The sequence below is a fragment of the Amaranthus tricolor genome, chromosome 10 (genome assembly GCF_026212465.1).
Source record: "Amaranthus tricolor cultivar Red isolate AtriRed21 chromosome 10, ASM2621246v1, whole genome shotgun sequence".
Lineage (NCBI taxonomy): Eukaryota > Viridiplantae > Streptophyta > Magnoliopsida > Caryophyllales > Amaranthaceae > Amaranthus > Amaranthus tricolor.
The window spans coordinates 1,145,625-1,169,628 of record NC_080056.1 but is presented as its reverse complement, the minus strand read 5'-3'; the positions used below and the strand labels follow the sequence as shown (position 1 = coordinate 1,169,628).

Genomic DNA, 24,004 nt, shown 5'->3' with positions numbered 1-24,004 from the left:
TTTCTTGTCTTGGAGTCTTAGTTACGTATGTTCTTTATATTTACTATAGTAGAGAAGTATAGCAAGTATAGATTCATTGCTAACTATTTAATTTAAAATAATTTTGTTAATATGTAATTTAAGAGATCACATTAATTGTCCACGACAATAAAGTATGTATGGGATAACATTATATTATAAGATTAACTAATTAATTAATTAACCTTATGTTTTAGTATCTATTTCCTAATAAATTGGCTCGTTTAAGTTACACAATTATCTGGGATAATACTATCGGGTGTCTAATAATTTAGTTGTCTGATTGGCTTGATGCAGTGATGCCTTTAAATATGATTTTTATCACCATAAAGTCTATTTAACAAATGACTGTTAGTTAATTTTTCAACTTGTTAGATTAGTTATAAAGAGAAACAGTAGAAGATTAAATAGTAAACTATAAATACTGAGATTACTAAAGCGAGCCACACCATCCATTTTGGCAAATTGCAATTGCTAGGGCAAATGAAAAATCTTGCAAGTCTTATCCCCACTGCCAATGTAAAAGAATATCCTTTAAAAGTGTCCCGAAGACATGTCCTAGTCCTAATAGAAAATTGATCCTATTCCTACCCAAAACTTTTTAATTCCAAAAAAGGCTTCACTCCTTGGAAGGTATTCTCTTACCAATTACCATATTTTGTCGTGACGACTTAAGTTTTAGTTGTTGATCAACTATTTGGTAATGAACCGAATTCATTAGAACAATAAAATACGATAATTGAAACAAACTCAATAAGACAACAAAACACGATGTTAGAACTCTCATAAGAATAAGCCCAATTATATCCTATCAATCAAACTCATGTGCATGTAAAGCCAATTCATGACATAGTAGTAGGTAATCAAAAATAGTTGAAACCAAAACAAACCAAATATATATTTCTTATATCATCATACATTTTTAGAGGTCACTCATGACACAACCTCAACAAGTTAGGACAAACTCATGACCAAATTGCTACATTTCATATGGTTGTACCTAATTACCTACCGCCCACGGCTCAGCAAATTGAGACACTTCATGACAAATTCATGTATATCAACATAAGCAAAACACAACACCCTCCAGTCTCATTACATCACGATCATTGGCCAATACGTCTTCATATCATCCACCACACATTCGACTGTCCGTTTGTTGAAATTGATGCGATCATAGATAGTTTTTGTGTCACATGATTCGCTGATCTAATTATGAATCGAAAATGCGTTTTATGGTGGTTTGGACTAGCTAGTGAATAATGTTACACGAAATAGTTTTCCCTCCATTATGAGAAACATGTGCATGTAGTATACGAAATTTGAGGTGTGCAACGAGGCAGGGCCGGTGAAAGCCCATGACAAGTTGTACCTAAAAACCGTAACAAAAATTTTGGTTTTCACTTCAAGCAATTCACTAATCTAAATCTCATCTGTACATTTTTCTACCTTTCAGCACCAGCAAAGACTGAATGATGCAGAAGCTTGCAAAGGTTTCATTAACGGTCAGATATTTTAAGGGTTAACGATAAAGTGACCTCTGCAGCCAACTTTCTACCAGAAAAGATCCCTCACCACGAGAAATCTAGGCCACGGGGTAACTAGAAACTCGTATCATAGAAGTGTTCTCACGTAGGTTATGCTTTTTGAAATGTGCGAGAAGAGACTCCGTGCAAAAGTCTGACAAACCCGAGAAAACTGAGCTTCCCATCAGAGTGTCGAATCCAATCTTGAAGAACGACATGAACTGGTACTGATGGACTAAGTCCGAGTTCCTGAAGGGAAAATTTGACAAAAAGAACTTTTTAGATGTAGTGTAGCAAATTCAAAAGTGTGCAAACTTTTCATCAAGCTATCTGCCTTTAGCCTAAGTTACTAGCACTCTCATTTTGTTTCACACACCCGTGTCCAATCCTTGATGCTCGAACATTAGTATGGCACTTAAAACACTTCATTTTAGGCGTAAAATTTAGATTTTAGACGTATCCGACATAGGACACGTACCAGCATCCGACACCGGTACCCAAGTCCAACTAACATAGCCTTTAACAATAGTTACAAACTTTTCCTACTAGTGTAGGAGATAAATCGGAAAAAACATACCGAGGCCAGTTCTTCAATCATTATAGGCCTATTTCCATCCTTCTCAAACAGCTCATAAGCACGCCGTGCATGTTGTTCCCATGTATCCATTGCTTCTAGTTGGTGCACACTAATAGCCGCAGCGCAAAATTCTTCAAAATCCATCTTTCGGTACTGGATAGAACTAACCTGTATAACACATTCTACTTTACGTCATTTCGTTCTTCCAAAAGATATGCAAACCACATGAATTAACGTACGAAAAAGTTTAAAGACAAATGAACGTAAAGCACAAACCAGGTTGACAAAGTCGATAACTCGAGAATCTTTCATAGCATCCGTCGCAATCCTCAATGCCGCCTATAAAGAGCACAATAACTTTATAAAAACCATATAAAAGGAAGACTATTGTGTATAGAGTAATCACGAAATATGAGACTTACCGTCTTGAAATTTTGCATTGATATGTAACCACTTTTGCTTGGAGAAAGCATCTGAAATTGTTCCTTCAGATAAGCTAGCTGAGGGACTGTTAATGTCTTTGCAAGAGCCTGTTAATGATATTAAAAAATGAATCTCGAGGGATTGCGTTACACAAGAGAAAAGGAAGGAAATGTTCAAGCCTACCCCAAGAGCTGCTTTCCGCAGGGAAGAAGAGCATATATATGCTCGTACGAGCCTGTACACTATCATATCCTGCGGGATCTTGATGTCCGGATGATAACCTGAAAGCCAAGGATGACCTAGACAAAGTTTAAGAAGAAACACAGTAAGTATTTAGAATCGAGTCTATGCCCCCAAAAATCAGACAAAAGCCAGTCGCAAAAACGTGTTTAGAAAAGGTTGCTTCCACCATAGGAAAAAACCACATCGGTCACAATGTTGCGGACCGGGTGCCTCACAGTGTTACGACGCATTTTGCGGACATCGCGATGTAAATTATTAACTTGAAAATTATCCATTATATCATAATAATTCAAGTTTATTAGACTACATGTAGGAATAATATTAAGAAAAAAGGTTATATGGCTAATATGTAGGAATAAACCGTGGAATCGTAAGCTCAAAATCCGTTACAAAGCAGCCGTTATATAATGGAACAGCCTCATTTTTATTTTAGGGTTTCCACACTAGATTGTTGAGGACTTACTAAGTGCCTGAGCAGCAGTCAATCGTTTTTTGTAATCCTTGTTCAACAATCTCTTCACAAAATCAATGGCCTCTGGTGATAAAGCAGGCCACGGTTCTTCATCGAAACTAGGATCGGCTTTCAAGACAGCCCGGAAAATACCGGATTCTGTGCGAGACCAGAAGGGGCGGCTTCCACATAGAAGAATATAAGCAATTACTCCAATGCTCCACATGTCTGCCTCGGTCCCATAGGCTCTATGGAGAACTTCGGGTGCTACATAATATGCACTTCCCACGATATCATTTAATCTCTCATCTGCACAACGACAAATTAGCATAAAGCGCACATTCACACTTCAACAGACAAATATGCAGCACGTGAGGGACTTACCGGGCTTTACATAGTCCGACAATCCAAAATCAATGGCCTTTAGCGGGGAATTATCGTCTTTGGAAGTAAAAAGAAAATTCTGAATAAACCCATGTTAAGTCACTCATGAGAATATATCCCATCGATTTTCGTTTTATGTTGAGTTATTAGAATGTATTAGACATGAATAAGATTTTATAGAGACGTTTATCAATTACCTCAGGCTTGAGGTCTCGGTGAACTACACCTTGAAGGTGACAATAGGCAACAACACTTAAGATTTGGACCATGACAGCCTTTGCATCTTCTTCCGAGTACTTCCCGCCTCTGAGAATCACAAGCCAAATTCATCCATACAAGTTTCTTTTACTACCATTATACTGTCAAGGAACTAACTCAACCAAAAGCTTAAGTTGATGGTTGAGGCCCCATGATATGTAATATACTCTAACAAGCCCCCTCACACGAGAGAGCTAGAAGTGTGGATGCGCATAGGTGCTTAATATTCCACTTTAAATGAAATGTGGTTGAGATTCAAACCTGTGACCTCTTGCCACGTTGGCTTCTGATACCATGTTCAGGAACCAACTCAACAAAAGCTTAAGCTAATGTTTGAGGCCCTAAGATATGTTATATACTAACATATAAAAGTCTTAAATTCTCTAGTAAAATTGACGGTGTCATGGCTTAACAATACCTTGATAGTATACGGTCCAACAATTCACCACCGTGGCACAACCTACAAAATGAAACGAAGCATAACGTGAGACTAAAATTATAATTACCGCCTACATGATATATGAGTTACTATATTTAGCTGAAAGTGAAGAGCCGATGACTACATATAACGAAGAACTAGTAAACCCATATCACTGGCACCAGACCCAACAGCTTAAACATCCCACTTGAAGAGAATACGAATTCAAAAAATAAATCATCGTATAGTTTAAGCTCTAGTAAACAAAAATCTAAATTCGCATCAAATCATAATCCCCAAATCATGCGTAGACAAAGATTTTCGATTTACTAGTCCGCTGAAAGTAAGAACTTGAAGTCATATTGAGCTATGTCCTTGTATATCAGAAAGAGTGGAATATTCTAATGTCTCATTAAGAATACAACTAAACAACTCAAGACAATATAGTAACTTACTCCATCACAACGTAAACATTGTCATCATCTTCATAAGCCTCGTAGAATTGCACAAGATTTTTATGGCCCGTAAGTGCCCTTAATATTTTAACTTCTCTTCTAACATCCTCGATCGCAATAGACGTCGTCATCTGCCAGAAACAGAACAATGTTCATAAGACCACTTTACACAAGGCCTTAAGGAACCTAACTCTAAAGTGACAATTTCACTTTAACCCATAATAAAGTAACTGAAAAATCGTAATTCATGAGCTGATGGTAAAAAAATTGGCTGAAGGTCCCATGTATTTATGTCGCGATTCGCTCAAAATGTCCCAAAAATAGCCTAAAACCGATTATAATTCGTTTTTTACGATTTGCGATTCGTGAGAAGATTAACGAATCATGTGACATTGGTATATCATCATAGCATGGACCTTCTCTAACTCGATCCCTCTACACATTTTGTCCTAGGTGTGAATTACTTAATTCCATTCAACAAGAAACTGATGTACTGCCACCTTGTTTAAAATCACATAGTACAATCAAAAAATTTCGAAGTGTTATACAAAACAAATGTCTGATGACTGATAGACTATATAACATATCTTGAGGTGACAATCAACAATTTAAGCTTTTGGTTGAGTTGGTTCCTAGGGCAATGTCACTCAAAATCTTCCTCTTCATCTTAAAAAGATCACCATCTAGCCCTTGACAATGCTAATCCTTAAGCAAACCAACTAGAGGGATGGGGAACCGACTTTACATACTCCATTAGAACAACTAATCAACAACAACATTCCATTATCTCAATGCCATTAGTGGCTCCATGTAGCGAACATGATGGGACGGAGGGAGTAAATGTTATGCCATTTTGCCAATTCATACAATAAATTAGGTGAAATCAGTGTCACATGATTCACTAATCTTCTCGTAAATCGAAAAAAGCGAATTATGGTCTGTTTTGGGCTATTCTTGGGAAAATTTGAGTGAATTGCGAATTCAAAAAACGAATTAGCTAGCGAATTATGTTACCGGGGTGAAATTAGTTCTAAAAGATCAAGATTAATACTTTCAACAAGCAATTAGATCAAGTATATAACATAACCCACAATTTGAATTTGACATATAAATCCATATGAAAACACACATAAAACTCATAATTCATAACATAAACAGCAAAAAATAAATCAAAAATCAGCAAAAAGTAAACAACCTTTGCTTTGGGGATGACTTTGACAGCAACATCTAGACCCTTCAAGCTACCTTTCTTCCCTTTACCAGCACAAGTATACCCAAAATGTCCTCTTCCTATTTCTTCACCAAACTCATAATGATTAAAAAATTGTTTTGAAAACCCAAAATTCTTATCCAATCCAATATCACATTCACCCCCTTCAGGGATTGAAGCTTCGTTGGGCTTAACAGACCCATGTCTCCGGGCCAACAAAGCCCGAATGTGTTTTGCTGGTGAAGGAGGAGGAAAAGGGCGCTTAAAGAACCTTAATGGAGTTGATGTAACACTAGAATTTGCAGGGGAATTCTTAAAACCACTTGGTAAGGGACTTGGGCTATAAAATGGGAATTTTGGGGTTTTTCCACTTCCTGTAATTGATGATATGGGTTGATTTTCTCCATTAAAAACCTCAGTTTCCAATTGGGTTTCAGGAATTTCAATTGGTTTTGCATGACATAATCCCATTGAATCAGCACAAATACACAAAAACCCAAATCCCCAGATGAAATTTTAAGAATTTCCCTCTTTAGAGGCAAATTTTTATAGGATTGGTGCCAACATGATTGAAAAGATTAAAACTTTTGTAGTTAAGTAGCTTTACTTTGGAAAACAGGTATTGGGTGATTGAAATTATACCTTTTTAGGTTAAAAATACATGAAAAAACAAATTGTTCCTAGAAAAAGTTGAGAAGTTTTGATTAGGATCAATATATTTAGCAAGATTGAAGTAAAAAACTTAGTTAATTGAGAAGAAAAGGTACAAATTACCAACTTTATGATCAAACAAACATGTGCTAAACTAAGCAAAGAACAAAGGGAAGAATATGAGTGAAAGAAGAAGAAAGGTAAAGATATATACTAATGGATATGAGTTTAAACCCAAATGAGTGAAAAATAAAAGATAAAATGTTGGGAAATATAACAAAAGTAATGGAGAGGTAAAGACGCTTAGCAATGGCTATGCCTATAAGGAAAAGGAAACAAAAGTGGACGGAAGTGAATCAAGAGAGAAAAAGAGAAAGGGAAAGGAAAAAGGAAAGAGGAAGAACATGAGATTTCCTTTTCTTTTTTTTTTTTTTTTTTTTTTGGCTATGTAACACTTTTTTTTGATTGTTTTTCTTTCTTTCTTTTTTCATTTTTCTAAATAAAAATGGTGTATTCATTTGCAAATAACTAATTTAAATTATTATTTATGTGAAATTTGTAAATTAATTTATTTTAAAAGCTGTAAAAGTATTACTATTAGATTGAGATATATATATTACTAATATATATATATATATATATATATATATATATATATATATATATATGTATATATATATAATCATAAAATCATGCACTAAACAATATAGATTATAAGTAATTACATAAAAATAATACAAAATTTCAACACATTAAAAATTAATATAAATAATAATTTTTAAATGTTTAATGTCTTTATAAAACCTTAAAATAAGTTTTCAGCCTAAAAAATCTGTCACAAATTTTGAACAAAAATAACCTTATTCATTATGATTTAATATTTTAATAATACTTAAGGCCTCCACATATTTTCCATTTACTTCATTTTAACACTTTTATATTTTTAATCTCATTTGCCTCATAAAATTATCTACTACTATCCTTAATAGTTCTATTTTTATTTTTGTTCGTCCCATAAATTTTGCTTCATTTTTTTATTGGTCATGACCTACATTAGTTTTTTGAATTCCCTCACATATTAAACCTACCTTTTACCCTCATCCACGCATTTCTTTCATTTTCATTAACTATATCTTTTTACCGCTTTTTCTCATTTCCTTAATTTATACAAACTTTATACTTAGTGGCTAATTTTGTGGGACAATGGGAGTAGTTATTAATTATAATGTAGATATATGACTTTTATCATGAATTAGTATTAATCCTAAACAAAAACATTAATATAGTCTTTTTGTTAATTTCCTATTTATAATAATGAGTATATTTATTTTTGGGTTTTTATTATTAAGTGAAATAAGTAAAAAAGTTACTATAAAAAAAAAGAAAAGAAGATTTATAGGGAAGGACAAAATAAAAATAATAATAGAGGAGGTGGGGTTCTATGTGTTTGGATTCTTCCTACCTGTCATGTTGTGGGATGTGTGTTCCAACTTCCAATGGAGTACATTTTTTCAAGTAGATGCATAATATTACTCCCATGTTTCTATGGAATGTGACTATGTGAGCTTGCCTTTCTATTGGTGAGAAGGGTGTATCTTAATATTCAAACTTTGTTGGTATATTAATTTTTTTTTCTTCTCATTTACTTTTTTACAGTTTTTAAAGCAATTTTAAACTTCAATGTCTTTAATAAGTATTATAAAAAATTATAAAAAATACATAATAAAAAAATATAAATTAAGACGAATCTACGGAGATTTCACATTAGAAAATAGAGGGAGTATAATTTTTATTAATTTTTATATATATTTTTTATTTTTTAGATTTATATAATATTCTTTGTTCCTCTTGATAGTTTAATAAGAGTTTAATTTTTACCACCTATAAAAAGATTTATTCATTCATCTTTCTTATTGCTTGTAGTTGTAGAGGTCTTTAACCCCAAACAAAAATTTTAAAAAATATTATAGCGACAAGCCATTAAAAAAGAAGGTATTTTCAATAGAAATAAAGTAAAATAATTTGTCTAATTATCTTTAGCCCCAAATAGAGATAAATTATGGTGAGGAAATTAGGGGTGTTTTGTTCCAGGATTTCTGGTAGAAAATACCCTTCAATAATAAAAACATATAAGAATGAGTCACATGCATGGCTCTTATTTTAATTAATTAATATAATATTTTCAATATTAATTAGTTGGGTTTCTTAATTAACAATGATTACGAATATGTATTGTTGCACCAAATAAATAGTGTGTTTGATATAATGGTAGGTGCTCTACTCTCTACATAACTCACATTATTCCAATCAAATAAATTAATTTATCACTGGTCATACAATTAAATATTAATAAGCTATATGGCCTAGAATTTAAACCATTTTTATACATTTTTTATAACATGGTCACATCCTGTAATCGTGAACCAAAATTCAATTTTTATTGTTATAAATAATTACCATAGTGTTTTTTATCAAAAGTGTTGTCGAAAAATAATTTGTTGAGATCTTGTTTTTGATCCAAAGTGATCAAAAGAAAAATAAATTATTATGGAGCTCAAAAAAATTGCAACTCATAACTTTAGAAGACCTTTTATTTCAATAATACGATAAATAATAAAAACAACAAAAATTAATTAAAAAAAGACTTTTTAAATTAAATTTAAATAAATTAAAAATGAAAAAATACCATCAACATTATTATGGATATATGGAAGATTAAATGTAGTATCGTTTTAATTTTAGCAGATGTCTCCGAAGATACGTATAAGAATGAAAATAGCCAAAACACATTCAATAATATTTTCTAATTAAGTATAAAACTAAGTAGAGTTAAGTTTTGCTATTTAAACCATGGATACGGAGTAGGTTTAGCACTTGGTGATAATCAAGTACTGTTCAGAACTTTTTGTTTCTTGAACTCCACCATTTCCTTCTTCAAAAAATATATAAATGCTATAAATGGAAAATCTATATAATTTAATTAGCTTATTTACATCAAATGTGGAAACTTGATCAACTAAAAATAAATGAATGGTGGGTGACCTAAAAATCATATAAATTCCACTTATTTTAATTTTTAAGTTAAAAACTCCCGCTTCAAATATATATAAAAACTCGTGTAATACACATAGTTATTAGTATGTAAATATGTGCTCCTTCTGTCTCATTTAAAACGCTATAGAAATCCCAAAATAAATATTACATTTCTTATTGAAATAGGAAAAAGTGTCAAAAAGTACCGAATAAAATTTTTTTTCTAAAAAGTATCTAATAAAAAAAGTTTTGTCAAAAAGTACCTAATAAAATTTTTTTCTTTTACAAAGAGTACTAAATAACATTTTTCTTCAGTTGACTATTAAATATAACGGTTGACTAGTCAAAATCGAAAATTCATCTTCCTCGTCTTCAATTCCTTTTCCAATTCAATTTCCTCACTATCTTTTTCCTTTACTTTTAACTCAAAATTGAAATTAAATTGTAAAAGAAATCGAAGATGAGGAAGAAGATTTTCAATTTTGACCAGTCAACCGTTATATTTGACTATCAACTGAAGGAAAACGTTACTTAATACTCTTCAGAAAAGAAAAAATTTTGTTAGGTAGTTTATTGGCAAAATTTTTTTTGTGAAGGTAGTTTCTGGAAAAAAAAAATTATTAAGTACTTTTTGACATTTTTCCCATGAAATATCTAATATATGTTTATATTATCGTTATTATATTTTTGATAAATGTAATAATCAATATAGACTAAATTATAACACAATAACGATTAGATGATTGTATAAATAAACATTGAATATATAATAAAAATAAAAATAAAAAAACTTTTTGGCCTAATTAGGATATTCAATTCAAACTTTCAACTCATCCTCAATGGTCTAGGATTTAACACCATATTTGATTAGAATTTTTTTAATATGAAAATATATCAGAAATATTTAGATACTATAAAATGCCAATTTTCGAATATCAAATATTTTTTCAATTCACCAATTTTGGATTGGCAAATTTATAGTTGGGTGCGAATGCATCAATATGAATCATACATTAAGCATATAGTAATGTTTCATTATTCATTTCTATTAATAAATGAATAATACACAAATATATTGACTTATTAATAATAATAGTAAATTGATTTATATTTGCAAAAACATCTCAACTTGGCTTGTCGATAGCTGCCTATAATTTATAAATTATAATGATGAATGTGAAGAAGGAAACAAAAGTTCACCATTTATGTATACTTAATATTTAAGAGGTTCTTGAAAACAATATATATTGTGGAGGATGACATGTTAAGGACATGTTTTACAAGTGTTTTAAAATAAAAGTTAATAAGTTTATACAAATCAATAATTACACATGGATAAAACTGGTCATCAAAGTCAATCTTATATATAATTTTTATTAATTATAATCGAATAATTAATAAGTTTAAATAAAGATCAATAAGTTATAAAAATATTTTAACATATAAAACTATTTATCTACCTAAAATAAAAAAACATATGATTTATTTAGTAGATGATATGTCTAACAAGAAACATAACCTATAAATTTGATAAATATTTAATGATTAATAAGATTAACGAACTATTTGATTAACGTTTTTTGGTATGAATTATATTTAAAATAGGATGAAATGTGTTATGTTAGTAAATGGTAATACAACTCTCAAACTCCAAGTGTGAAAACTTGTAAAGTGAATTTTATAGCTAAATTACACTATTTTTTCATTATTTTTCTCAGTGACTAATAGTACTAATCAAACCTAACTCATGACTTATTTTAAACATAGTTTGGACCTTAATTCAATCCATAGTCTTATTTTTTTATCATTAATTGTTATAAAAGGGATTAAAAATTAAAAAGGATATTCTATATGGTAAACACCAACTATTGCATAAGGTGAGTGGTAGCAATTCTTAAAATTTTTTTCACAAAATTTAATTCGTGGAAAATTAACTACAGTAACATTATGGAGATAAAAACGTTTAATTTCCGTTAAGTTTTGGTAAAAATCATAAATACCCCTAATAAATCCCAAATGTAAAGTCCAACTTAACAAAAATTAAACTTAACGGAAATGATAATGTAGTTGGTTTTTCAAGAGTTGAGTGCTATTTTATTGAAAAAATTTTAAGAATTGCTACCACTTGCTTTTTACCATAGTCGGTGCTTACCATATAGAATATCCCAATTAAAAAATGCATGCACATTTTAGACCTATAGAGTATTAAGTCTAGATATAGAACAAAAAATATTAAACATCGACGAATTTTAAAGTTATTTATATTCGCAATGAATGGTTTAAGTCTGACTAAATTCGAGCAAAATCCGACACATGCTTATCCGAATAGTTTGTAAAGAATGGGAAACTTATGGAACGTCAACCAGGGTTTTAGAAGTTGTTCTATAACCTATTATTAGTTGGGCCAACAAATTTATAACTAGCTAGTGCTATGAAATCTCGCTTTCTAAAAGAGGGTGGAAAGTTGAACAATAATTTCACATTAAGTCTGTATTCTTCTACTCATGATTTAAATGGAGCTTTTTACAAAAGAAATAAAGCCAAAAAAAAACAGAAATTCTGATTCTTTGATACCACCCTTACTCCACTCCATCAATTTACAAAGGAATAAAAGTATTAAATAGATAGGGGCTCACATAAAAAGGGTTTAATATCATATTTAAGTATATATAACACTTGATTATTTAGTAGCAGTGGCGAATCTATAAAAGGAGTTTGATAGTATTTCAGTGTTTTTAGCTTTCTACTTACATAACCAAATAATAATAGTAAATTTTTTACTCAAGTAAGAAATATAGATTTGGGAAAATATAAAGCAATACTAGCAACATATAATCAAAAAATCTACAAAGACTGAACTAAATAACGAAACACAAAAATAAACTATATAAATAGGCAGCGTGTGGGTCGAGCCCCTCGTGGCCCCCGTGTGGCTTCAAGGCTTATGAATATGATGGTTAACACTAAATCCCTTTCTGAGGTTATTTTTGTTTTTAGCTTGTGTGCCTTATATTTTATTTGGATTGAAGAAATTTAATTGAAAATAAGAAATTTAATAGGATACAATTTATTATTTTATTAGAATCATAAATTTGGAAATAAGTTTAATATGGACATATTACACAATATTATTATTAAGCAATACTTTTCATTTGTCTCTTTATTAGCCTACACTATTAACTACTCCATCCACTCCACTAACCCACACTCTAGTCCATATTTGATCCCTAGTTCCCTATTACTCTCTCCGTTTCTTTTTTGTTTATCCACATTACTAAAATGAATAGTTTCATAAATTTGTCCACTCTAGAATCATTTTCTTTTTTGGACATAAATGTTTCCAAAATTATCCTTATACTCATTGTATTCTATGTTTAAGTAATCTATGCTAGCATTGAACTAACTGAAAGTAGGATTATTATAAGACATGGATTACCATATTAATAATCAGTAATGACTGGCATATCTTTATTTATTTTTTTTATTTATCCTTTCAAAGTATAATTGAATTTTTTATTTTCTCTTTTATAAAAATGTTCTATATTAAGTAAAGATTTCGATCCAAATTTTTGCTCGAAAATCAAGAGTGGATAATTATAAAGAAAGAGACAAAGTACTTTGTTTGGATAAGAATGTAGAAGGGAAGGGGAGGGAGAGGACTAAATTAAGTTTCTAAAACTAAAAGGCAAGTTGGAAGACTAAAGATAAGCCAATTATTTGTAGAAGCATGCCAAATTAGGATTTTATTTTTTTTTTTTTTAGCTTAGAAAATCAAGGTTATGCTCATGGGGATTGGAGATTCTTTGGCTATATTCCTTGATCGTTAATATAATAATAAGCCATAATTAATTTATTGTCTTATTAATTTAGGAAGCATCTTATACTTGAAGCCTCCTCTAATATAGAGTATAGGATTATAAAGTAATGTTGGATCAATATAATTGGATGTTAATTGATTGTCAACTAATTTGGTGAAGAATATTACACCACTAATTGGCTAATTTATAAGTAATCATATTAGACCTTTTCATCATTAGTCCAATTCGCATCATAAGTAGACCCGGAAAAATGTTCGGTCGGACGGGTTACAGGTTGCATTAATTTCAGCCGGGTTATTTTCGGGTCGGATTATTCTCAGGCTGGGTCAATCTCGATTTCAGGTCGGTCGGTCTGATCCAACGGGTTATAACTTATAAAATTTATAAATTGATTTTTTTTCATTTTTCTAATCATTTATGAAACTTTTTTTAATAAAAAAACTATTTCTCATCCCTAAGACATTAATCCACATATCAATTGACACAATATTAAAGCCTTATGTGATTGAATTCAAGTTACAAGAAACCAATAATTGCGACGCTCGTATTCTAAACTTTAAATGATCTCTATGTATAGTTGGATTTGTGAGATACGTGATCACATTAGGGAAATCAGATGTACGATTTTCAAAATATAATTGGTATGCCGGGTTCATTTAAGTGTAAGGAAAATAGGAGAATTAATACTTATTTTGAAAGACTTGTAAGATACGCGCTTCATAAAAGTTATTGTGTTTATTAAAGTTGTAACGTTAGATAAAAATGACGTTAAATATCTTCTCATTTCCTCATAAAAAATATCTTCACAATTTTCATGTTGGAAAGATATACAAATAACTAAGTACTTATTTCGATTTATAAGATACGCTTTTTATAATTTAGGGTAGCGACATTCCTTTTTTGAAAAGCTCATTCAAATGTGCAAAATGTTCTTATAAATTATATCGATTTGCTTATGGAAATGTAGAAGAATTAAAAACTCATCTGACTGATTTAACAAGATATATGTATTCAATTAAGATGATTATAATATCCTTTTTTTAAAGAAAAATAATTACGATGGATAAAAAGACGCTAAATGCGTGTTTTTTAAGATCTATTGATGAGTTTTAGGACTCAAGTGATATACTCAATATATTGAGAATTTTATTTGAAATGAATTCTAACATTGAAATTATTCTAAAATTTAATATTGGACCTATCAAAAAGGGTCGGTCGGGTAATTATCGGGTCGATTATGTTTCGAGTCGGTGGGATTCGGATTTTGTCGGGTCAGGTCTCAAATTTTCCCCGCTCTAATCATATACCAATATAACATATGTATATGTATATTATTCCAATTTAAAAAGTATTAAAAGTTCACCTCAATGACTAAACTTTGTCTTTTGATGCTAAGACCTTAATCTATGAAAATAATTAATTAATTTACCTTAAGATTTTTACCCGACATTTTCCATATAATATTACTCAAATTAGTCAGTAAAATCATTTGGTTGTATCATCAACTACAATCACAAAACCGAATACCAAATTACATAATTGCATTGCTTTACTTTTTTACTAATACATAAAGTGTAGACTATAAAGTATAGAATATTAAGAATTTTTTTCGTTCTTTTTATATTGCCATTTATTAAAACTTTACCGTTTACATGAAATAGTAGGAATAAAAATGATTTTGATTTTTGACACAATATGGTTTAAGTATCTCTTTGTTTCACTTATTTTGCATCAATTGTCGTGTTGGGTTCATCCTACTCATTTTACATCATTTTTATTTTTGGATAATTATGTCATTTTTGATTCTTTTCCTTTTAATCTGATTTATACATTTTAACTCTCTTTTTATTTCACAATTTATTTTCTTTCCTCATTTAATACCAATATCCACTTTTTTTAAAAATCTCATACTTTCTCTTTGCTCCAAATCTATCGAAAGAGAGGGAATAATAGTGTAGTTTTATCTTTTGGTATTGTCCTCTATAGCCCACAATCCAGCAATGTAGGAAAGTTTTGTTACCTTCTCACGCTTAGAACACCAAAGAACAACTTGTTAACTTGCATTCTTAGTATGGAACATAGCTAATGAAAAGATTGTGCCAACTTGTGGGTCTTGACATTTTATGGGCTCGAAGAACTTCAAAATAAAAAGATCATTTTATTTATCATTTTAGAATTTTTGTTTTAATATTAACATTTATTTGATCCATAATTGTGAAAAAGTTTTGAAGTATAATAACAAAAACAATCATAAAGAATTAGCAAAAGATTTGTATGAAAATAATCTGAATATATTTAGATTAGGCATCTCGGGAACCAACTTTCGAACTTAAATTTGATGTTGATAATAATAACAATAATATCACAATAAGGAGTAAGCTTTTGAAGGTAGGTTTTCTCATGAAAGCTAGACCAAAAAGAAAGGTTGAGAATAAGTATCCAATTCCCATGTACAAGAAGGTAAAGATTTGATTCTCATCTCCACCATCTTCATCAAATGTCTATCCTTTTCCTTTTATTAGAATTCCCAATACAAGAAAAATATGTTTAGGTAATTTTCAATAAACATAAAAGGTCGATACTATAACCTTTCTAAAATGATAATCCAAAAGCTAAGGCTAGTACATGGAAAAGGAAAGTGATAGAATATCACCTAGCAACAAAACAATACAACATATTTAGTATTTGGTAAATCATATTTAAGTTAGCTTTTTGATTGATTTCATACTTATTGATTGTTCAAAAAACAAAAAAAAAAGCGTTAAATGACTTAATTCGGTGAAAAATTGGCTTTTAAGCCAGAACAAAGTTACTATAGTTCATTTTTCATGAGTTTTTGGCTGGTTGATCTACCTTTTCTCTAATATACAATTATCAATTAATACTTAAAAATAGCAAATATCCCCGAAAAGTTGTCTTATTCAGCTAGCTCAAAAACTAACAAAAACAGACAATTGGTTAAACAAATCAACTAAAAACCAATAATTAACAGCTAGCTAACAACCATTTGTCGAACACTCCATTACAACCCTTGTATCTTGAAATCAAAAAACTATAAATTATAAAAAATTAAAATCACCCTCACCCTTCTACCCAACAAATACTAAAAAAGCATCCGATTCTTGTACTTCTTACACCCCAACCTAAAAGTTTCTTGACCCTTTTTCATCATTAGGATGTTCCACAATTATTACCCACATAGTTGAGAATCCAATAGACAAGAACACCAAGTCCACTCCAATCATCAAATCACCCCCCGCCCCTCCCCCTCCTTAAAATCTTCATGATTTTTTTTATTTCAGAGGTAAGGATAATTTCATACATGCAAAACATAGAATTAGGGGGCGTTTGGTTCGCACAAGGGAATCGGAATGGAATGAGGAAAGGGAATGAAGGAGAAAGGAATGGATTCCCCTAATTTAGCCTAGTCGTTTGGTTGTGTTTAGGAAACGGAATGAACTGCTGAATGATTCCCTTTGTGACTGTTTGGTTCAAGCTAAGGGAATGACAAAAAGTAGTATAATTTCATAGGAGCATTTCATCGAGCACATCATGTGCATCCTATAACTCATATAATCAATAGCAGCAGAAATCCAAATTATAGTATAACCATAATAATATCATGAATAAATACTAAACAAATACAGGAATCCAGAACCATTAATCCAACTTCAACAACAATTAGTAGCAGAACACGAATGAAGAAGAACACGAATCGACAATAGCAGCAGCAGCATAGAATCGACATGAGTTACAGAGCTTCAACAGAGCTTCAACATCCGAAAATGGCGGTACAACAGAGAATGAAGAAGAACGAGTGAAGAGAAAGGAGATTCAAATCAACAAGTAACTTACATTTGACAATCGATGCAGCAAAATCGAGCGTGAGAGAAATGGCAAAGCAGCAGGAGGAACGACGCGCGAGGAAGAGATGAGAACTTGAGGAAGACGAACGACGCACGACGAATGGAAGGAGATGGCAAGTATGGCGGCAACACGCTAGTAGGGTTTGGAGAGGACAGCTTCAAGAATGGGGAAGGGAATGGAATGGGATAATGAAGGGGGAGGTGGGGAATGAGGTTTACCTCATTTGGGTAAACCTAAACCTTAAAATGGGGAAACGAAATCATTCTAAATGCGAACCAAACAACATCAAAGGGAATGGGGTATTTCCATTCCCTTTCCCTTTCCTTAAGACCCCCAACCAAACGCCCCCTTAATCTATTTATAGAAATCAAATCCGCCCTATCACAAGGGTAAAAAGAACAACCTCGACAACTATACCATGACAATGATTTAAGGTGAAGAATCCAATGGTGACTCTTAACAAGCAAAATTTCACCCTTTTAATTAACAAAGTATACAAATATACTCAAATGTAGTATAGTTCTCCGAAACCTACCATATAAACCTTTGAACACCCGATTCATGGCTCCACTCGAATGGCATAAACAAAAACATATACATGGTAAAGCCGTTGACAGTTACATATAGAATAGCCGAGAATATCCACTTACAGATATCATCTATTCCACAATTAAGCATAAAGATGAAAAACGGTATCGTGTAATACCTAAACTCGATCAATGGAGCAGGTACGAGAACTGCAGCACAAGCCAAAAAGTAGCCCAACACCCAGATTCTGCTTCGGTTTTTTCCTGTTGACGGGAAATGTAGAGAGGTAGTTAGCAAATTATAGACTGGAAGACAAAACCCGAGTTTTAGAATATAGGTTCGTTACTGACCTAGAATGTACAAGATTGATAGCCATGAATAAACATATAATGGAACTAGGAAGTATTTCGTCAGTTGATGAGCGTTGATGATCCTACGCCAGACGTAAAATGTGTAATGCCGGTTATCCGCCACAAGATAAGGATGTGCTATACTGCAGAATTCAACCAACAAGCAAACATAAGTATCAATAAGTTAAATTTGGCTTAGTTCCATATTTACTCATCGATCGTACAATAAATAATAAAGTCCTAAGTTGTAGAAATCACATTTTGTGTGTAGAATACAACGGCAATTAAACGACTGAACATCAGCATAGATTCGGTTATTACCACAATCAAGGCATACATCTTTCTTTGGTTCCTAAGCATTGGCGAATCCAGGACGCTATTATAAGGCGGGCCGAATACTTAAATTTGTATGTGCTTAACCCAATGTCACATGATTCCAAATCTTCTTGCGAATCACGAATCCAAAAAAGAGAATCACGGTCGGTTTCGAATTATTTTTCGACAATTTTTAGCGAATTCAGAATTCAAAAGGCAAATTAGCTAGCAAATTATGTTACATTCGTTGAACCGACTACGGTATAGCCTTAATTTATAGCATTTGAAAAGAACATAGATTAAATTTTCTCTTCGCACCTGAAAAAATGTACGGAAAGTATACCAGCAGCGAAGGCCACAAATCCCAGGAGAAAACTTAGTGGCCTAAATTTCCAAAACGACCGCAGCAGAGCAGCAGCATGGCTGAAAGTGAAGTGGAAGGGCGCACTAAATAATGCAGAAACCATTGCGACATACAATATCTGTGCAAAATGTGGAGATACGGCATGTGCTTCCTTGGCACCTGAAACATAAAGATGAGACAAAATACGATGCACGCCCTAATACGATAAGTAGAATGATGGAGAGGTAAGACAAAAAACTAGGAAGACAGGATTTGAAAGTATTGCGGGAAAGATGAAACAGAATATGAGGTATTACCGAGGACAACACTTCCATTCCAGTAAACAAATCCAACAAAGGATCCCAATACTAAGATAAAGGGGCTAAAGTAAGCCACAAGTTCCCATTTTGAACGCCATGCTTGTACAAAAAAATACTGAAATTCATCGAGCAACCCTGCATAATCAGAGTAAATAAAGTTAGCATTAGCCAAGCTCAAAAGGTGCAATGCGCACCAAGGTTGTAAATGGTATTAGAACTTAGATGCAAGGTCTAAGAGTGAGGCACATGTCGCATCGAAGTAAGGCGCCGAACAGAAATTAAAGTAAAAATCATGCAAAAATGTATTAAAAAAATCTGTTGTAAATGGTATTAGCGCCTAGGGGCAAGTCGATAAGTTACAAAAACGACAAAAGTGCATAAGTCACCTGAAAAATGAGATTGTGAAAGAGCAATCGGATGAGTAATCTCAGGTCTGAAAACTTCTTCTGTGCTCTTCGTCTTTCGTCTTCTTAATCCCGGTTTTGCTGCAAAATCATCTTTAGGAGTCACCTGATCCTTTTCAGCAATATACGTATTAGATTTTTGAATATTTTGGTTACCGACCAGCAACGTATCAATTATGCCATCATATGCAACGAAGAGCATCCATATGACATTGGTTTGTCGAATGCAAACAGCCAATGCCCCGAGCTGCATAAATCCGAGTAACCAACGTCATTATCAATTTTCCAAACGTAATGCAAGTAAAAGCATGATATATTAGCAAATGTCATTACCAAAGCACTCAAACGGTAATTCTTTTTCAGGGACGCCAAGTACATAGCAAGAAACACAGTCAGAGATGCCACATCCGTGTAGTAAAGATAAGTGAAGAACCAATGGAGAGGGTACAATGAAAGTACAACAGTGTAAAGTGTTGCCTTTCTTCGGTCAAGTCCGGGTCTTAAATGTTTGATGGTCTCATATACAAGAATGCTGCATATAATCGCTAATGCACCATTGACGGAGCGAAGGGTTGTCGTTGAACATAGATTAGAAAATTTTGAGATCTTCTGCAGCAAAAGAAAGCCTGGAAACAAAGAAGCAACATGGGCAAGTGAAAGATAGTACCTGCAAACGTATTAAATTACCAAATCTATGAGACCAGAAGGTACAACTGTACAATTTGTACAGCATATGAAAAATCAGAATTCAACCCGTACTCCTCAACTTATTAGAACGTATTTTCAGTTCAATTAATTTTTAGTAGGTTTATTTAAGTTTCGCCCATTACTTCATCTCTCATAATCACTACTATCACATGATTCACTAATATCCTCGCGAATCGCGGATAAAAAATAGTGAATTATGGTCGGTTTTGGCATATTTTAGGATCATTTTAAGCGCATCGTGAATTATGTTAAACTGCTCATAATTTACCACTGTTACCGTTCAGTCACCACTTATAAGTTCGGTTCTAATTGGTTGAGAAGAATGGGTCTGTAATAGCGCCTTACAAAAGTACTCGCATAAAATCATAATAGTACATTTGGGAAAATTCGGTATACTATTATTTGCAAAAACCGAAATTATTTGCAAAAATGGCAATGGATGATAACTAACTTTCTTCCTACATTCATATTTAAATTTTCAAACAAAATAATAGCTTCATAATCTAGCATCTCAAAGTCTCAATCACCAACTGATTAGCAAATCGAAACCCCCACATCACAGCTAGTAACTTATCCTACAGGGTTGTAGTCAAACAAGGAGGTAGCATGTTCAAAAACAAACATAAAGATCACTTCATGAGGAACGGGTATTAAAGAACCAACTCAACCAAAATTTTTAAAATTTTTAGTGTAGTTAGTTTTCAATACATGGTATCAAATGCTGACAGCTGGTCACGAGTCTGATTCTCATCCACCCTTAATAAAGAGGTGTTCAAAACAAACCTTATGACCCGAAATTTACACAATCTTGTAACCGAAACCAATTTAACCCGACTTAGAAAATGATTTACAATTATGTAAAAAACAACATTGACATAAAACCCGATTTCAAACAGATTCGAAACACCTAACCCGAAATCAACCCAATGACCCGAATGAACACCTTTGCGGCCTAGACGTCATATGCTGCATACACACTTTTAGCCCAAATGCTCTTGTATTATGAAGCATGATAGAGTATGTGGAATGTAGAACATCACATATTCCTAAACTTCCATAATCAGCTTAACCTAGTGTTTTGAGTAGTACAAGACCAATCAAGGCATTTCAAGGAAAATGAGATACTACAACAACATTGCCAAAACCTTAATCTAAACAATATGCAGAACAAAATAAAGATCAAAACTTTAGTAACCCATCAAATTCAAAATTTAAATAAGAAGATTGACATACAAGCCAGGAGGAGTAGTAATCATTGGATCCCAACTCTTGAAATTGCCATAACAGTATTGTTGAGCTTGTGGGATATGGAATATTTCATCCTGTAACATTCAAAATCAAATCTTTTTCAGTACCCATAAACAAAACAGACATTTTTGTGCAAAGAAAGATTTGATACAGAAAATTGGGAAGAATCAAATGATTACCATGTAAGAATTAGGAACAATTTTATTGACAAGAATTGAAATTGGAATCACCCACAAACTCACAATCAAAATCACTGTTGTTCTTCCCATTTTTCCCCAGAAACCCGGCAAATCTGGAATTGATTTCTTGAAGAACCACAAGAAGATGATTGAATCCGGGTGGGTTTTGGTTCATCTGCTATGATCCAGTTAGTATGTTGGATATACCGCCCAACAAATTACGAATATGGTTCAAATGGGTTGGATCTGTTCGGAAATATGGGCTCAATTTGAGTATTGGATGGGTTAGGAAAACAGCCCAATTAGGCAGATGTTCACCTTTGTTATTCAAGTTGCCTAATTCTTCCCGAGCTTGTAAGCTTTTTTAGGGTTACTCTTGGTGAAACGACTCTAAGATAATAAGTTTATACATTAATAATTTTATTATTGGATAATTTAATTATATATAAGACGCATTTCACAATGAAATCGTCTCGTATAAGAATTTTTTTTTATATAGATGTTCAATTAGGCACGTCGATTCAGGTATGGGTGACTTCTAATTAGATTGGGTCTGCTAAAAAAAAATCTTATCACGATGAGAAAATTTGAAAAAAATAAGATGTTTTAACAACTTAATTCCCAAAATAAGCTTGGTGAAAACTTTATTCCCAAAATAAGCGTCCGTACACTCCAACCTAGGCTTGGTGTAATGTCGCTGTTACTAACAGCAAAATAAAAAAAAATTAGTAAAGCCTAAAGTCGTTGTTACTAACAGCGACTTTAAAATTAACTGGTCAACTCCTTAATCTCGTAGGTTGGAATGAAGAAGTAACTGAGAACTGGAAATTTAAAACGCATTAAGTCGCTATTGCTTAGCAACAGCGACTTAAAAATAAATAAAAAATATAAAATAAAAAATATTTTTTTTTCAAGTCGCTGTTAGTAACAGCGACATTACACCAAGCCTAGGTTGGGATGTACGAACGCTTATTTTGAGATTAAAGTTTTCACGAAGCTTATTTTTTGAGTTAAGTTGTTAAAACATCTTATTTTATTCAAATTTTCTCATGATGAGTCGGATCAATAGTCTAATAAGTAACTTCGTGTAATGTATATAAAAGACATGATATTTGCATTCGCCCGTTCATTTTACCATTGCTATGTAAATTGAACGCTTCTCATATTCAAGTTAACAGAGTCTAATTCTTAAAAAAGTTATAAAAACAAAATTAACTTTGCTAAACACTCGTACAAAACAAACAGACAAACAACGATAGGACACCCAAAACACCACCAACAAAAAGTCATGCAAAAAAGTGAAACAACATTAGAACTAAATTAGAATTTGGAGCTAATTTGAAGGTCAATTTCATAGTCGCTATTAGATGGTGGAATAATAATGAAAAGTTTATGTAATTTAATAAAAAAGTCTTACAAATTTAAAGATCATGCTTGTTTTTCTTCTTCATCTCATTTTATTCTCAAAGTATTTTCTAATGTATTATCATTTAAAAATATGATACTGAATTTTAATATAATATTATATAAATAAATCTTTTTATATAATTAAAGTTTTATTAGCATACTAATAATATAATAAGTATCGTTAAAAATTACAGCATAAATTAATTTTCTTATCATCTTCATGGCCAACAACTATATATACAGAAGGATAAATAAATTATACTTCTTGTTTTGCACAATTACATTTATTTAACAATGAAAACAAGTGAGGGAAGGAGGAAAAAGTGAAGAGAGTAAGAGACAAAAGGTGAGAAAATAATGATTGGCGTGGGGAACAAGTAGAAGATACATAGAGCACGCTAAACAGGCGCAACAACGGCGTACTACTAAACAACAATAGGGGTGTGTGGGGGACACTCACTTCTCCCTATGCTTCCACCTACCTTCACTCTCTTTCTCATTTTTTTATCATCAAATCAGATTGGTTCAAATTGATTTTTGTGTCCACACTTCATTTTGATTTTTACATTATTTTAATATTATTTTGAAGTCGAGTTCGGTTACAAGGTCGATTGAATATCGGGTCAGTTTCGAATACTTTTACGTTTTCAACTTAAGATAGTTATGGTGCAATTGTTAATTGTTTGAGTTGTGTTAAAAATTTAATTATAGTTAATAAATATTTATATGTCTAGATGTTTCTTTGATAAATCAGTAGTTGTGATAGCCGTTAAAATATGATCAATTTAGTGAAATATAGAGAAGATCTTAAAATACTACATTTAATTTAAGAAGGCTATATGTTTTAGTGTTTTGAAAACAACTACATAC

The 24,004-nt window shown here is 31.9% G+C and overlaps 2 protein-coding genes across 2 annotated transcripts; both read right to left on the bottom strand.

The window, feature by feature from the left end:
• Nucleotides 1-891: 891 nt before the first annotated feature.
• On the bottom strand, nt 892-7,030 carry LOC130826098 (CDPK-related kinase 7-like). Its single transcript, XM_057691635.1, has 11 exons — nt 5,949-7,030; nt 4,754-4,884; nt 4,299-4,340; nt 3,820-3,928; nt 3,623-3,701; nt 3,251-3,547; nt 2,728-2,843; nt 2,544-2,651; nt 2,398-2,460; nt 2,122-2,289; nt 892-1,793 (listed from the first exon to the last, which is right to left on the bottom strand). Exons 1-11 carry the CDS (start codon nt 6,432-6,434, stop codon nt 1,656-1,658), a joined length of 1,737 nt encoding a protein of 578 aa, XP_057547618.1. The 5' UTR covers nt 6,435-7,030; the 3' UTR covers nt 892-1,655.
• A 10,756-nt stretch (nt 7,031-17,786) lies between these two features.
• Nucleotides 17,787-22,107, bottom strand: LOC130826097 (dol-P-Glc:Glc(2)Man(9)GlcNAc(2)-PP-Dol alpha-1,2-glucosyltransferase). Its single transcript, XM_057691634.1, has 8 exons — nt 21,728-22,107; nt 21,534-21,622; nt 19,926-20,259; nt 19,575-19,839; nt 19,186-19,323; nt 18,844-19,048; nt 18,211-18,353; nt 17,787-18,123 (listed from the first exon to the last, which is right to left on the bottom strand). Exons 1-8 carry the CDS (start codon nt 21,815-21,817, stop codon nt 17,864-17,866), a joined length of 1,524 nt encoding a protein of 507 aa, XP_057547617.1. The 5' UTR covers nt 21,818-22,107; the 3' UTR covers nt 17,787-17,863.
• Between the last annotated feature and the right edge of the window lie 1,897 nt (nt 22,108-24,004).